We start from the raw sequence: 17706 nt of genomic DNA on the forward strand, positions 1-17706 counted from the left end.
TCTTTCTCCTATTCACAGGCTCAAGAGAGAACCTTTACACCTCTCTTTTATACTAAGACATCACTCCTCCCTTAGAAGACTTCTAACTCTAGGAGGTAGAGACTCAATATTTCAAAAGAGTTTATACACTTTCTTCCTCAAGAATTCTTTCCCTTTTTTTCTTGTTATCCCAAGTAGAAATAAGTGGGGTATTTATAGACCCCAAATGACTTCAAAAATGGAGCCAAAACTTCAAATCATTGGGTTTTTGGAGTACTAGCAGTACTATCGCCTACCACTATGTGCACTGACGGTACCACCACCTAACAGTCCGGGCGGTACCTTTTTTTCACCATCAAAATCTGAGATTCAACATAACATAGGCAAGATCCAAAAATCGTAATATAGGTGAGCCTCGAGAGTCTCAACCAACTCAACCCATGTTTGTCACGCCCCCTCAAAATATCAATAATATTAAAATTTTATATTACAAATCAATCCAAGATCCAAACTAACATTTGAGGACACTAAGAAATATTCAGTCAAATTCACATCCATAAAACTAGTGCATTTTATAATCATATATCTCATCACTCGATAATTCACATTTATAAAAACCCAAACCAATTTAACAAAACGTTAACAACATTTATAAATCCATAAGCTAAACAATTTATACAATCAGAACTTCAATCATTACTACTAGTTCATATCATTGTAAACTAAACTTAATATTCCAAAATTTCAAATATGAGAGATCTTTTACCACTTTTACACGATATATCCATTCAGGTTCATCAACAACATTTCATTACATACAAAATATGCTTATACAACAATAACATAATAACCAACAAGACTTGCCCATAATTATGAATAGCTCTTTACTGCCTCAGCCCAATTCAAATATCTCAAAGAGTGACAAGCTAACCTAAAATACTTATATAACAACGGAGTGAGATAAACACAGCTAAGCAAGTGACAAAACATATCCAGAATGAAAAGGAATAGTTTCAAATAAGTAAGGTATCACAATGCAAGGCAGAATACAAGATATTCAAGGGTACCATCTCATTATTTACATAATCACAATGTCATTTTATTTAAAACATATTTGGTTCATAACAAATGGAATAAAGAGTAATCGGAGCATATCAATAGCATAAGAAATATTCTGGAGCATATAAACGACGTATGGAACATTTTGAAACATATCAATGGCAAATGAAACATTTTGGAGCATATCATTAACAAATGAAACGTTTCAGAGCTTATCAAAGGCGTATGAAATGTTTTGGAACATATCAATGACAAATTGAACATTTCGGAACATATCAATGACATATGAAATATTTCAAAACGTATCAATGGTATATGAACATTTCAAAAGCATAGGGAGCATTTCGGAACATATCAATAGCATATGAAATATTTCAGAGCATATCAACGACATATGAACCATTTCGGAGTATATCAAAGAACAAATACGAAACAGAAGCTCAAACATCGTATTTGACGTTGCATTCATATCATTCTTATCCAAAGCATATATAGAAACACATAGCCAAAGCTATGGATATCATATCAAATATACAGAAGGTGCAGTGAAACCACAGACAGAATGTGATTCATCCATTTCTGAATGACTACCAAACAGAAGTCTAGAGCATCACGGGCTCTAGACACATACCCTTTATCATTTCTGGCAAAGTTTCATATTATCCCACAAACACCAGAGTCAAAAAGGGTATTGTGAATAATAAATTGAGACATATCGAAAATACATGCGGAATAACGAAACGTACATGTGCCTTTATGAGTCAATATAATGCAAACATAATCTTTCACAAATGCATTCATACTTGAAAAGAACTAAAGGCAAGAGTATACAAGGATTTTGGCATATATCGGAAGCATATGCGGAACAACGGAATATACATGTGTCCATACGAAACAATGCGATACAATATAAACTTTACATAAAAGGTTTCAAGAATACAAATAATTTAAGAACAAGAATATGCAAGAATTCAAAGCAGTAATATAAAGCTTAATTGAAGAAAAAATACTAGATAAAATCAATTTCCAAAGGGAATGGAACAAAAACAGGTGAAATCGACCAAAGCTCGATTTTTAGTAGAATTTGAGATGCACATTGAACAAATGATTCAAACTATCAATTATACTCCAATTTACTCAAAAAAATATATCATTAGAAATATATTTCAATCTAATTTCAGATAAAACAAGCATCATATGAATTGAACTTTCCACCAGAGAGTTACGAATAATTTGGTAACCAAAAGTCAAAGAACAAAATCTCTGTTTTGTAAAAAACTGGGCAAACATTTAGACTCCAAATCTTTCGATCCATGTATCAAAAGAAAGATCTACGAGTCTAGTTTCTAATGAAATAAGTTTTGAATAAATCAGAGTTTCCAACAAGGACTTATAGGCATTTAGTATCAAAAGGTCAAATGTTACGATTCCTATTTTGCAAAATCCATAGGTTCAACTGAAACAGAAGTTTGGGCAAGAAAACTTACTCTAAATTCTTCGAATAAGCTATCAAAATAATAATTTAATAGTATATATTCTGATCAAATATGTTTTGTCCAAATTAAAAATCTATGCAGGGATTTATAACTAAAAGAAGGTGGAAGGATCAGAATCTGAGATACTTTCCAGATTCAAATTGTTACGTCTAAATAAGAGATGTATTAAATGCAAGGCAAGAATAATTCAAAGTTTCTCATATTCAAAGCAAATACAGAGATAAAATCACACTAAAGAATGATCAAGATACTTATAATAGGAAAGATCAAAACACTTATAATAGGAAAGATCGAAACATTTGCCTTTCAAAAATTTTGATCCAAAGACTTGAAGAAAGTGTATACCCAAATCATTTTTATATAATAGGAAAGATCGAAACATTGCCACAGTTACAGCCGCAACCGCAGCTACGGTCACAGTCGCAACCCGCTGCAGCCCCTTTCCACTGCAACACTTTCTTTTTCCTTTCTTTCATTCCTTCTTTTTCTTTCTTAAACACAGCCAGCAGCCACTGTCGCTATCGCAGCCACGCTGCAGTCGTACTGTTGCCGCTGCCGCAATCGCAGCCACCTTCCCCTCTTCCTCTTCTTCTTTCGCCAACGCAGCTACTACAGTCGCAGCCGCAGCCTTTTTTCCTCTCCTGCTCTTCCTCCTCTCCTTCTCTTCCAGCTGCAGCTACATTCGCCGCAGCCGCAGCCCCTTCTTCCCTTTCTCTTCTTCCTCTCCTTCCCTTCTTCCTTCCTCTTCCTCTTTCCCTGCCACAGCTGCAGTTGCCACAGCCGCCGACGCAATGTGGCAGCTGCAGCTCTCCTTCCTCTCTTCTTCCTCACCTTTTCTTCCTCTCCTTCTTCTCTTCCAACTGCCACCGCCGCAGTCGTAGCTGCAGCCCCTTCTTTCCCTTCTCTTCTTCTCTTATTCTTCCCTGCTTCTCTTCTTCTTCCCTTCTCCTCCCCGACGCATAGCGCCTCCCACTCTGTTTCCCATAGCTCCCCCTCTGTTTCCTCCTATGGGAAACAGAGTTGCCGCAACCACCTCCTCCCTCTTCTTCTTCTTCTCTTCTTCTTCTCCTCCTCCTCTTCTTCTTCTTCTTCTTCTCCTCCCTAACGCCCCACACATCCTCTCCTCCTCTGTTTCCCTCTGCCCTAGCTGCTGCAGCTACCTCTCTCTCCTCTCCCTCTTCCCTCTTTTCTCCTTCTTCTTTCCTTTCTTCTCCCTCCTCTTCTTCTTCTCTTCTCTTCTTCCTCTTCTTCTTCTTCTCCTCTTCTTCTCTTTTCTCTTCCTCTCCTCTTCCTCCCTTCTCCACTCCGATGGAGGTGGTGGTAGAAAACCATAATTTTTAGTTTTCTATTTTTTTTTTTTTGACAGCCTAACCCTTTGATCACTGGATTTATTATGTTTACATATAGCATCCGAGTTTGAAATAGTTCCTTATAAATATTTTTTTTTTCGGAAGTGAGGGAAATTAGACTCTCTCCTCTTTAAAAAAAAATTTAATCCTCTAAATTAGTCAATACCTCAATCGATGAAAACACGATGATTACGTTTTCTTTATTTCCTCCTCCAGCTTCCAAATAGTTTCATCAATAGAATATAATTATACAATCATCCAATAATAACTGAAAATCCTCCTTGATCTTCAATATGGTAACTTGACCTTCGATCAATCTTGGAAAATACTTATGCACCTGTAATTCACCAAACAAGTCATTACTTCTGGGTAGAGGATACTTGTTTTTTATGATCACCTGATTCAATTATCTATAATTAATATAAATCCTGAATGTTCCATCCTTATTCTTAACTAATAATACCAAAACACCTCATGGTGAAACACTGGGCCAAATAAAACCCTTATCTAATAGTCCTTCTATTTTTTTTTTTTCAATTCTACTTACTCAAATGATGTCATTCTATAGAGAGGTTTAGATATTGAGATTGTCCCAAGGATCAAATCAAAAGCAAATTCACCCTCTTTGTCTGGAGGTAATCCGGGCAAGTCATCTTGGGATACATCAGACAAGGAGATAAATCATACCTAATACTCTCAAAATAAAAGATGGGATAATCTAGTATACAAAAAATGATCATTTTATATAACAATCTATACTGGTATGATAGGAAGATAGTCAATCCATACCAAGTATAATATCAAAACTCAAAATCTGTATGAGAACCAAATCAACAAGAAGTTCATGTTCTCCAATAAAAATCAAACAAGATGACTAGTTCAAATTTATTATCAAACAATCCCCAATGGTCATATTTACATATAGCATATAATCCAGTGGGCTAGGTTGAATGCCCAAGTGATAAGCAAAATATTACGAATCAAATCATAGACAGGACCATAGTCAAACAAATTTTTTGTATTCTTTCAACATAGATAATACCTTTGACCACTGATTCAGAAGCTTTAGAATCATATTCTGTAATAACATACACTCTGACATAGACTAATGATTTAGGAGATAGTGACTTTTTTTTTATTCAAAAAGGTAATCTTTTAATTTATGATCCAACTTTGCATAAGCAAAATAGGCTCCAATCACCTGAAAATATAGACTTGTTTCATAATTTAACTCACATCTTACACAGGTCTTTTGTGGTGACTTCCCTTTTCAAATCCAAATATCTTGACCCTTTTATTATTACTTTCTAATTCATTTTCAATCGCATTTTTATTGGTAAACTTGTCCTTACCATTCTTGTCCTTGATTTCCAAAAATTCTTTTTATTATCAGAACAATTTCGTACATCAAATATCTCCTCCATTCACATCATCCATTATTCTGCCACCAATGGACTTGGTTCACCATGCTTCCGCTATGCCACTCTGATTTGATATCTCTAATCAACTCTTTTATCCCACTTAATTAATTAAAAGCAAAAGAAGTAGGAAGACCAAATGTACTCGTTATCCTATATTCCTAAAAGACATCAAAAAAAATTTCCACCAATCACTATAGTTTGCTAGACCTCAATATATTTTACACGTTAACAAATCAAATATTTCAGTAATCCTCAAATAATGCTCTGATACCACCTCTGTCATGCCCCCTCAAAATTTCGATAATATTAAAATTTTTCATCACAAATCAATCCAGGATATAAACTAACATTTGAGGACACTGAGAAACATTCAATCAAATTCACATCTATAAAACATGTGAAGTTTATAATCATATATCTCATCACTCGATAATTCACATTTATGGAAACCCAAACCAACTTAATAAAACATTAATGACACTTATAAATCCACAAGCTAAACAATTTATACAATCAGAACTTCAATCATTTACCACCTGTTCATATCATTGTACACGATATATCTATTCAGGTTCATCGACAACATTTCATTACATACAAAATATGCTTATAGAACAATAACATAACAACCAACAAGACTTGCCCACAATTCTGAAAGAGTGACAAGTTAACCTGAAAGATTTATATAACAATGGAGTGAGCTAAAAATAGCTCAGCAAGTGAAAAAATATATCCATAATGAAAAGGAATAGTTTTAAATAAGTTATCACAATGCAAGGTAGAATACAAGAGATTCGAGGGTACCATCTCATTAGATACAGAATCGTAATATTATTTCATTTAAAACATATTTGGTTCATAACAAATGGAATAGAGAGTAATCGGAGCATATCAATAGCGTAGGAAATATTCTAAAGCATATAAACGGTGTATGGAACATTTCAGAAAATATCAATGGCAAATGAAATATTTTGGTGTATATCAATACCAAATGAAACATTTCAGAGCTTATCAAAGGCGTATGAAATGTTTCGGAGTATATCAATGACAAATGTAATATTTCGGAATATATCAATGACATATGAAATATTTCAAAGCGTATCAATGGCGTATGAACATTTCAGAGGTATAGGGAGCATTTTGGAACATATCAATAACATCTGAAATATTTCAGAGTATATCAACGACATATGAACCATTTCGGAGCAAATCAAAGAACAAATACGAAACCGAAGCTCAAACATCGTATTTGATATTGCATTCATATCATTGTTATCCAAAGCATGTATAGAAACATATAGCCAAAACTTTGGATATCATATCAAACATACAAAAGGTACATTGGGGCCACAGACAGAATGTGATTCATCTATTTCTAAATGACCACCAAACAAAAGTCTAGAGGATCGCAAGCTCTAGACATATACCCTTTACTATTTCTAGCAAAGATTTATTTTATCCCACAAATAACAGAGTACAAAAGGGTATTGTGAACAATAAATTGGGACATATCGGAAATACATGCGGAACAACGAAACGTACATGTGCCACTATGCAAACATAATCTTTCACAAATGAATTCAAACTTAAAAGGAACTAAAGGCAAGAGTATACAAGGATTTTGGCATATATCGGAAGAACATGCGGAATAACGGAATATACATGTGTCCATACGAAACAATGCAATACAATATAAACTTTACATAAAAGGTTTCAAGAATGTAAATAATTTAAGGATAAAAGCATTCAAGATTTCAAAACAATAATATAAAGCTCAATTGAAGAAAAAATACTAGATGAAATCAATTTCTAAAGGAAATGGAACAAGAACAGGCAAAATCGATCAAAGCTCGATTTTTAGCAGAATTTGAGAGGCACATTGAACAAATGATTCAGACTATCAATTATGCTCCAATTTACTCAAAAAATATATTATTAGAAATATATTTCAATCTAATTTCAGATAAAATAAATATCATATGAATTGAACTTTCCAACAGAGAGTTACGAATAATTTAGTAACCAAAAGTCAGAGAATAAAATCTCTGTTTTGCATAATTCATCAAGTTGACTTCAATAGAAAACTGAGCAGACATTTGGACTCCAAATATTTCAATCCAGATATCAAAAGAAAGATCTACGAGTCTAATTTCTAATGAAATAAGTTTTGAATAAATCAGAGTTTCCAACAGGGACTTATAAGCATTTAGTATCAAAAGGTCAAATGTTACAATCCATGTTTCGCAAAATCCATAGGTTCAACTGAAATAGAAGTTTAGGCAGGCAAACTTACTCCAAAATTTTTAAATAAACTATCAAAAGAATGATTTATAAGTCTATATTCTGATCAAATAAGTTTTATCCAAATTGGAAATCTATGCAAGGATTTATAGCTAAAACAATGTGGAAGGGTCAGAATCTAGGAAGCTTTCCAGATTCAAATTGTTACGTCTAAACAAGAGATGTATCAAATGCAAGGCTAAAACAATTCAAAGTTTCTCATATTTAAAGCAAATTTAGAGATAAAATCATAATAAAGACGGATCAGGATACTTGCAAGAGGAAAGATCATAACACTTACAATAGGAAAGATCAGAACACTTACAATAAGAAAGATCAAAACACTTGCCTTTCAAAAATTTTGATCCAAAGATCTGAAGAAGGTGTACGCCCGAATCCTTCTTATATTTTTCCTCTATGTCCTCTCCTTTGTTCGTTTTCTATATCTATCTTCCATTTTTCCCAGTCGCTGCTACCACTGCCATAGTTGCAACAACAATCGTAGCCACGATCACAACTGCAACCACCGCTACAGCCCCTTTCCATCGCAACATGTGTTTCCCATATGGGAAACAGAGTGCATGAGAGGCGGTGGGATAAAACCATAATTTTTAGTTTTTTTTTAATTTTTTTTAAATTTTTGGTAGCCTAATGCTTTAATTATTGGATTTATTATATTTACATATAGGTCATCTAAGTTTGAAATAGATGCTTATAAATTATTTTTTTTTCGAAAGTGAGGGATATTATAATGTCGGGAATCGATTTCTCCTTATAATGATGGAAGGTCACGTGGGATATGTTAAGACCGTATCGACACTAAAAGGGGGGAGATGAATTAGTGCTTTCATAAAACTTATGTCGATTCAAAAACTTCATTCAATAAAGTCATATCTAAAAGATGTTTAACTTAAAAATATACGAAAATGTAATAAGCATAGTGATAGTAAGAAATCAATTTGCAATATAAACGAAAAGCATAAAGTAAATACATACTAGATTTTATAGTAACTCAATTACGACCTAACTACGACCAGTTAAGACATAACCGATTACAAGACTAGAATTCTATGTTGTTCGTTATATCATTGGTTCATCCGGCGCATCGTTCTCTCCTTCAGTGTATTACCTAATCGGCATGTTGACCTCTCGTAACTTTCGATCTCCTTGGCGCAATGTCTGATCCTTCGACCTGATGCCCGAACTCATGCAATGAAGTCCTTCTAGCACGTTAACCAGTCCTCTGACTCGACGTCTAATCTTCTGACATGTTCTACTCTGGCCTAACATTTTATTCTTCCTACTTTAATCAATTTGTCTTTTCTAATCTAAGTTAGTCCTATGCCACTTATCTCAAAGCACATATTATATCATAATTTCATCAATTGATTTTATCATTAAAATTTGAGATTCAACAATCTCTCCTTTTTTTACGATGACAACCAATTGATGATGGAATTTAAACTAAACTCCCCCTATTAATATGTCATAAAAACTTAAATTCAAAAGGGTAATAATTTTTGAATTCAAGTGAAATAATTTTAATCATAGTAATCATATGCAATATATCATATCAAAATTTCATATATTATGCATCATCATAGTTTCAAATTATCAAGGCATAACATGTACAATTTCAAAACACCATCATCATACAATGTATGATTATCATCGTAACTTCTCCCCCTTTGTCATCAACAAAAAGTAGCAAAGTACAACTAGCATATTTTTGAAACATACAAGTTCTACTTCACTATAGAACATATAAGCTAGCAAGTTTTGAGTTGTGCAAGTTAGCAATTTTACTATTTTTGAGATAAGCAAGCTAGCAAATTATTTCTTCTCTTTTGAGAAGTGCAAGCTAGCAAGTTTTTTCTTTCTTTGTGAGCTAGCAATTTTGCCTTTCTTGATATATGCAAGTTTAGCAATTTTTGCTTCTTCTTGAATTGTGCAAGCTAACAATTCTTTCTTCTTGAAATGTACAAGCTAGTAATTTTGTTTTTTTTTGTGATGCGCAAGCTAGCAAGACTTACTCCCCTTTGTCATTGTCAAAAAGAAGGGAAGAATACAATATTGTGATTCTTTTTTTTTCATTAATTTTTAAATTATGATAAAAAGGATAATAAGAAAAATTAATTCAATAATGAGATATATATTTCATGAATACAATGAAGTAATAAGACAACTTTCAAGTTGTGAATCGAATATCAAAAAATCAAGAGAAAAAATTATGATTTATTTGGATAAATCAAATAGTGAAAAGAAGAATAATAGTAAACAATCTTGATTCGTAAAAATCTAAAATTATAATTATCAAAGATCATGATTTGGATAAAAACTCCTCATTTGTAAAAAGCAAAAAGAATCATAGGAGAACAAATAATAAAATATCTCGATTCATATATAAGAAATCTCAAGTTGATAAGATCATGATTTTAAAAAAATCTCCAAGTTAGAATTTCGAGAATTCAAGATCATGATAGAGATAAAACTTCTCTTTAGTAAAGAAATATATGAGATCAAATAAGAGATCTTGATAAAAAAAATCTCAAGTATCAAATGAGAGATTTGGATAACACTCATTTAAATTTAAATCATCAAAACATCAAAATTATTTTCATAGATTTATAAAAAATAATATAAATAGATTCATTAATCTCTTTTTGAAAGATTCGATAAACTTTTAGGGATAGAGACATTTTTAAGAATAATGCATTCCTTTTTTATTTCAATTTAAGCGATTGATTTCATATAAGCATGTCCTTGTTTTCTATGTCAAATCCATGCATCATTGATTAAAACTGAAAAATAAAAAATCATCATAAAAATAATCATCAATATCAATAAGCCATAAATCATAAAAATCATCATGCATAATTTCAAAATATAAACTCATTAAGCATGATTTCATAAAAGCATATTGCATTTTCAATCAAAATCATTTTGTTTCGGCTAGTGAGCTTTGTGAAGTGTGTTGGATCTCCGATCATAAGTCTTGAGCATCCACTATCAAAATTTTATTTTTGCTCCTAGCTTTTGATTGTAGGGTTATCTACAAGAAATGTGGGTTTGTTATAGGTATACCTATTTGACTTTGGGTCCCTAATCTACTCATCTTATTTTTTAACATAAGGTCATTTATGGTTCTTTTAGGAACCCAAACTAATTTATGCAAGTCATATCTTTTAAATGAATATTTATATACAAAATGACCGCGTCTATCATAAAAATTATATTTGTTTTTAAAGAAAATATTTAATGTGTGTCCTTTATGCAAGCCAATTACTTCTTTTCTATGAACATGATTCTTACGGGCAAGAATCATGTTTAAATATTTACTACCAATTTTAAATTTATCTAACATTTGTTGTAATAATAAATTTTCCTTTTTGCATGAATCAAATTCTTCACATTTAGTACAAGAGTTAATATGTAATTATCATACTTATTTTTAAAATTTTTAAATTCACTAGTAAGAGAAGCATGATCCTTTTTTAACAACTTATATTTTTTACCAACTGACTTGCATCCATCAAATAAATCATGGAAAGCATTTAGTAATTCATCGTAAGGTAAAGACATTTCGGTTGAGTTGTATACCTCGTCGTTGAAAGCCATTAAGGCATAGTTCGTCACTTTGTCTTTGTTAGTTTGCTCCTCGTCTTCAGATGTACTCGATTTGTCCCAAGCCGCCTTGAATACTTTCTTTTTCTTTTTCTTTGGCAACTACTTCCTTTTAAGTTTATTTTTATTTTTTTATTCTTATTTTATGAACCTTTTAAATTTACTTGTGAGGAGTTCAAAGTCATCATCACTTGAGCTTTCGCTCGAGTGGTCTTCTTTTGTTCTATGTGTCAAATCCTTCATATTCTTTGGAATATTGTTTGCAAGTTTGTCTTGTGTCATACAAGTCATTTCATAGGTCATTAAAGACCCAATATCTTCAATAGAGAAATTGTTCAAGTCCTTTGTCTCTTGTATTGCTGTCACTTTCGGATCCCAGTATTTTATCTATCCTTGCAAAATCTCAATTTTATAAGAGTGGACAAAGGAGATCAACTGTCCTCCTCTGTAGTGGTGATCCACACGGCAGATGCAGCGAAGATGCTCCTCAAATTATTACACGCTCTTCCTCTCCACATGCACCATATGATCAAGAAGGGGTCGACCCTTCTTGCTATCCACATGCTCCAAACTAGGGTTATCGGCTAGGAGGAGAATAGGAGGTGGCAGCTAAAAAGAATTTAGTCTATGCTACTTTGGTTCCCTCTTATTTATAGAGGTCCCTATCAACTTAACCCTAATATATCCTACCTTATTAGGTACTGGAAATCCATCTAACTACCCAAGCTTCTTGAATTAGTAGATCTCTACCCAATAATCTTTAATTAGCTCTTATTGGATCTTATTCACAAGATTCAATAATTTATGGGCTTATTGGATATCCGATAAGATAGGGATTCTAGCGAATATCTCATATATGTACCTCTACTCGTCGCAACCCCTATCATATGTGTGTGACCCTCTTGGCTCAATATCGAGCTGGCCATGAGTCATACTTGTTAGAACTTCTTCTAACTCAGTAAATTATCATCTCTTATAATAATTCAGCCAAATCATCAACTACGGACGTACTAGGCCACTATGCCATAATCCCTAGATGATATAGGGGAATTCAATCTATTGGACATGTTTGTCCTTAGTTATCGTATATCTATAGTCCCTCATCCATTTAATATCCCAAAGACTATATATCGGGTATGATGCTATCAGACCCATATGAAATCTACTCGAGTCTCGCTTTAATCGAATTCTCCCGGAGAACTCTTTCTCTCTCAATCCGAATGACCTTGGTCAAAGATTTGCCATAGCAAGAATACATAGAATATTCTTCTCATGATACCGAGAGCGGATGATCCTTTATCGACACTCAATTGCCTTTGTAAGGTGTCTTACCACTCCTGATGATCGTTTGTACTAGATCTAGAACCTTCATACCTATAAGTCTGGTATCAAAGGGTGGAGTACTCATACAGGGCATCCTTCGTATCTCAAGTCTAAAGACCAAATATATAATTAGGACTACGGAATTGTTATCTGACAATAATATATCATTAGCTATTCAGTATTCCGTGAGCGGATTAATTAGTGAACTCATTATCCATAGTGTCCTCACACAAGCAATTGTAAGATTAATCGTCTCCATTATATGGACGGGTATATATTACACTAGTCTATTTGATTATCTTGATTCCTTCTTAAGTAACGAATCAGTATTTAAAAACGAATCAGATTAACCTACAATTGAGATTATTTATAATCTATATTTAAAAACGAATCAGTCTAATTATCATGATCTCATCATGATTTGATTCTCATTGAACAGATTCATTAACATCACAATATATATACTATGCAACGTAAAATAAGAAAATACCAATAATGATAAGAAAAAGAATATGTAACGTATCATGTACTATCACTCATGTTATTAATTTGCAATACACGTATGACTAGCATATTTCAACAATTAATTCAATTTTTTTATTTTTTAATATACTTTTACTATTTGAGAGAGAATATTTAAATCACTCCACCATCGTGCTCAATTGAATCTTAAGATAAAATCCTTATAATCTCAGGACAACATTTACGTGCTTCCAAGTTCATTTTAAACTTTATTCTTTTATTTTTATTATTTTATTTATTTCTTACTTGAAATCCGAATCTTTTAATTTTTACCCAACAAATTTCACAATAATTTCTCAAACATTTAAATAATAGATAGAAAGGTATGCATATTTAGGAAGGAACCAACATGTCTGGTAGATAGATGCTATTCGTGAAATAGAAGTTCTAAGAGTTTACCATAAAATAATTTGGTAAACTAAAAATGTGTCGGTTACAGATTGAGTGAGCATCACCGCGATGCAGGTTAGACTGACTTGAAAGAATCCGATAGGTCTGATGGAATAAATGAGAGACTGAACCCTTCTTCAGATGAGGGTGCTTCATGCTGCTTCTATTCAACCATATGGCTGCCTCCACTGACTCGTTCCATACCTACACAAACTGTTCAGATATTAGTGAACGACATATGGAAGCTGAGAATTTGCTAAAAATTTAATTGTGCTTATGACTTCATTTGCTAAAAAACCACCTACAAGAATTTTGCCGAAAATATGCCACTAGCAACTATATTTATATATATGCTGCAAGTGGTCTTGTAATCTGAAATACCTCATGTTTTGTTGGATTTGTAGGTTGGCAAGTTTAGTAGAGCTTAATGGAATGTAGTTTAAATATGTTAAGTTAGTGGATTAGACTTAAACAAAGTTAATGTGTCTATCATAAATTCTATCAAGATCTGTTAAGCATTAGTATGAAGAGTGAAAGTAGGAAATAACTATCAATATATGCCCTAGAGGTATGACACAATATAGCGGCACTGCTAGACTGCACTTCATGCATTTAATCCTAGAAATTCTGTGTTATATTTGTACTTTGATTAGCACATCAAGTTTCTAAGTGTGAAGATAACTGAACCTTATATTTAGTAAGGCTTAATGAGATGCACTAGTTGTGCCTTAGTATTTTGTAAGCAACAATTGATATCCAAGCATGTTCGTCATGTCGATATGTATCGGGCAATATATATTGATCCAATAGGGAATCGACATGTGGATCGTCCTACACTGAGCAATCCATAACAGGGGACTCCATGTCACTTGATACGAGGTCTATACTAATCGAATCAGTCAAAATCTAATTGTTACTAATATATACCGATTGATAAGAGTCGAATTTCGATCGATATCAATCAATGGTATGAATTTATTGAATTTAAATGGTAAAGTAGACCGTTTGAATCAAATCTAAGGGTTTTAAACTATTCTACCCCCTTATCCTTTTACTTTCCATAACTCATCTACTCTCTCAATCACTTTCTCACTCGTATATTTCTCTCATTTGCTTGAACTCCATAAAGCTATAATTTATAAATTAGATCAAGCTTACTAGGCTAATAAGGAGGATTAACACCTATATTAGAGGAAAAAACTCTCTAATTAAAAATATATAGATAACTTATCAATCGCATTCGATAACCCACTCAATCCAAAGATATAGTAATGACGTGAAAAACAATGTCCCGACCAACGATTATGATAATACCAGGGAATCGATGATCTCATCTACATTATTTGAGAGTGGTGCATGGACTGAGAAATAATATTTTATATATATTACTTAAGATTTAGACCATGAAGCTCGATATGATATTTGGTCATTCTTCTTTGAGCAATAATGTAAAGATTAATTTTATGATACATAACATATCAATGATGAAAAGTAGAAGTTTTGGAATTCTCCATGCTATCGCACTAATATATGCCACAATCGTACTTGCATCAAGAGTCGCACTAGACATGTGTGGTTCACGATGATTAAACTGACTATCACTACATTAATGCACTAATAACATATGATATATTAGTATACTATATCATAGGATCAATTTCGAGATCAAGTCCAATAAACATATCAAATTAATATACAAATACATAGGATCATAAATATCTATCTACCATTATTAGAATTCTATCATTATTTCTGATAGTAGAACTAGATATATCCAGATCGATTACTTGATTCATTTGAATCTTAAGATTTAAATTTTTTAATAAATAATTTAATAATTTAAATCATTTCTTTATAGATAATTTAATATCAATGAAAGAACAATCTAACAAATAATCTGTCCATTCTTTTGCACGAACAAATAAGGATGTGTGATCAGTTTATTGGGTCTCAACAATTGTACATGTGTCGGTCATAGATACATGTTCTCTTTCTTTGAGATGCTTAAATCTACAAGCAATCTAACTCCTAAATCATTTTTAACTTGTAAGTCCAACATATTTTAACAGTGGTTAAAATCTATCAAGTTAACATCAGTGTGTTGTGACATGAATGCATAGGTTTAGTTTACACATGATGCTAGATGTTAGTAGGAAGTATTAGAGATGAGATCGTAATGGTTACCTGCGGTAATTGGAGGAGGGACTGTGGTAGGCTTGGCGATGGTGGGAATGGTTGTCATTGCGGCACCAGTAGCAGCGTTTGTGGTAGGGAAGCAGTGGGAATAATGCACTCCCATGCCTTGATGATATTGCAAGTGGTAGAGTGGGTAGATTGGCATCATCCCATTGGGAACAACAATTCCACCTTGTGCTGGGTAAGGGAACTGCCCCTGGAAGTATCGTCCCCCACCAATGTTGCCCAGCTTCTGCTCGTCAAACTAGAAAAGAAGCGGGCACGTCATTGAACAGCAGTTATCTCTCTGGTGCATTCAACAATCACTGATACGATTTCTTTGGTAGATTTAGGATCTACCATATTAATATTAGGGAAACTCGCACATAAATCACTTCCTTGCAATAGAGATGATTCATGTCACAGGGGGAATCATTTAATGAGCATAGGATGCTGAAATTACCGCATTGTAACCCAAGTCTGTCACGTAATTAGGGGGGTACCTGCAGGATATAAGCAACTCGTGGAGTCACAACCCAGAAATAGTAGTAAAAAGTGAGTGTATGTGTTGTGCGCGATGTGAGCCAATGGATGAAGACACTTCAAAACAAAGGCGGGCCCAGAGAGTACGCCACTGCCGTGCAAGCACGTGGTTGGCCAGGGCACTAGTGACGGATCCGTCTCCGTCGGTGCGCCCGCGTCACGGCTAGGCCACTTGCGCCAATCACGTTGATCGAGGCCATGTGACCGGTGCCCAGGTCGCATGTGCGAGCTGGGGCGGATCCTTTCCGGACGCAAATCATATTGACTCACAACCGTTCATCCCACCTTTTACTAAATCTGAACCGTCCATCTGATTCGATCACATAATTTTTATTCAAGAAGGTCGGGCGACGGTTTTTGCAGGCCCTCCATTACCTTCCTGTCGAATCTCCACCCGATCCCGTGGGCGTTGTTGACCGGGCGATGACCGAGACGGGAGACGGGAGACGGGAGACGGCGGTGGCTTTCTCGCGGCACCGCCGCTGCTATTAGGCGGCAGTAGATCAGTGGCGAGAGTGTTAGGGGCTTACCCGTAGGCGGCGGCATCGTAGAAGGGGAGAACACCGTGCCAGTGGTGGAGTTGGAACGGCGAGAGTGGCGTCGGCGTCCCCGAGGTATGTGGGTAGGACCACGGTGCTGCCGGCGGGACCGTTGACACGCCCCTCGATTCCACCGCCATCCCTTCATCAGCTCACACCCAGCACCAAACACAACCAAGGATTAAGTCACTAACAATCTTCTAGTAGAGAAGGAATCCATTTTCTACTTGGTCACGTTGTCTAAGAAGAAACAAGAAGGCCGAGGCAGGCCCCTTCTTTGTTTCTCTTGGAAGTGAGCACAGAGGAGAGTTGCAGGGAGAAGAACCAATGATAGGGACGTACCAGGTGGGGGGTGGTAGCCGTGGGCAGAGAGCGGCGTTGGAGTGGTGGGAGGAGAGGGGCGCAGGCTGCCGCGCTTCGCGCCCAGGGAAGCGAGGTTGCAGTTGGCACGGCGGCCGTTTATCATCGGCGCCGCGTCTTCGCACGCCTTTCGCGCCGCCTCTGGTTCCTTAAACGTCACCTGCTCACGTTTGTCCGTCGCTGCAGCTTCAGTTGCAAAGATGTGAATATAACCACACGAGCAAATAGGGAAAGGACGTACGAAGCCGTAGCCCTTGGATCGGCCGGTGGTCTTGTCGGAGATAATGACGGCCTCGAGGATGTCGCCGTACTTGTCGAAGTGCTCGCGGAGCGCCTCCTTCTGCGTCTCCCACGCAAGCCCACCGATGAACACTTTGGTCAGTGTCGTGTCGCCAAACGGCTGCCCCATCGATCTCCTCCTCCCAATACAAAGACTCCTTTCCCAGCTGCTGCTCGATCGATATCAGAACCCTTGCAGTTAGGAAGGGAGGAGAACGGTGGGAAAGAGGAGGAAAGAGGCTGTGTATATATAGAGGATCTTTCGGGGGTAGGACCGGGGACACGGTTTGCTGGTGCTCCAGCTCTTGGGGTAAAAGGATGCCGGTATGGTGAATCATATCCATAAGCGAGGTGGCGGGGAAGGCAG

The 17706-nt window shown here is 35.1% G+C and overlaps 1 protein-coding gene across 2 annotated transcripts; it reads right to left on the reverse strand.

Moving 5' to 3' along the window:
* Positions 1-13365: 13365 nt before the first annotated feature.
* LOC135625641 (probable RNA-binding protein ARP1) lies at positions 13366-17674 on the reverse strand. Of its 2 annotated transcripts, none has more exons than XM_065130699.1 (6): positions 17302-17674; positions 17043-17220; positions 16692-16842; positions 16082-16121; positions 15628-15883; positions 13366-13647 (listed from the first exon to the last, which is right to left on the reverse strand). In XM_065130699.1, exons 1-6 carry the CDS (start codon positions 17467-17469, stop codon positions 13607-13609), a joined length of 834 nt encoding a protein of 277 aa, XP_064986771.1. In that variant the 5' UTR covers positions 17470-17674; the 3' UTR covers positions 13366-13606. The 2 variants fall into 2 exon arrangements, with proteins under 2 accessions (XP_064986771.1, XP_064986770.1); XM_065130698.1 differs by having other exon boundaries at positions 13366-13656; positions 17302-17665.
* Positions 17675-17706: the final 32 nt, after the last annotated feature.

The sequence above is a fragment of the Musa acuminata genome, chromosome BXJ2-10 (assembly GCF_036884655.1).
Source record: "Musa acuminata AAA Group cultivar baxijiao chromosome BXJ2-10, Cavendish_Baxijiao_AAA, whole genome shotgun sequence".
NCBI classification, from domain to species: Eukaryota; Viridiplantae; Streptophyta; class Magnoliopsida; order Zingiberales; family Musaceae; genus Musa; species Musa acuminata.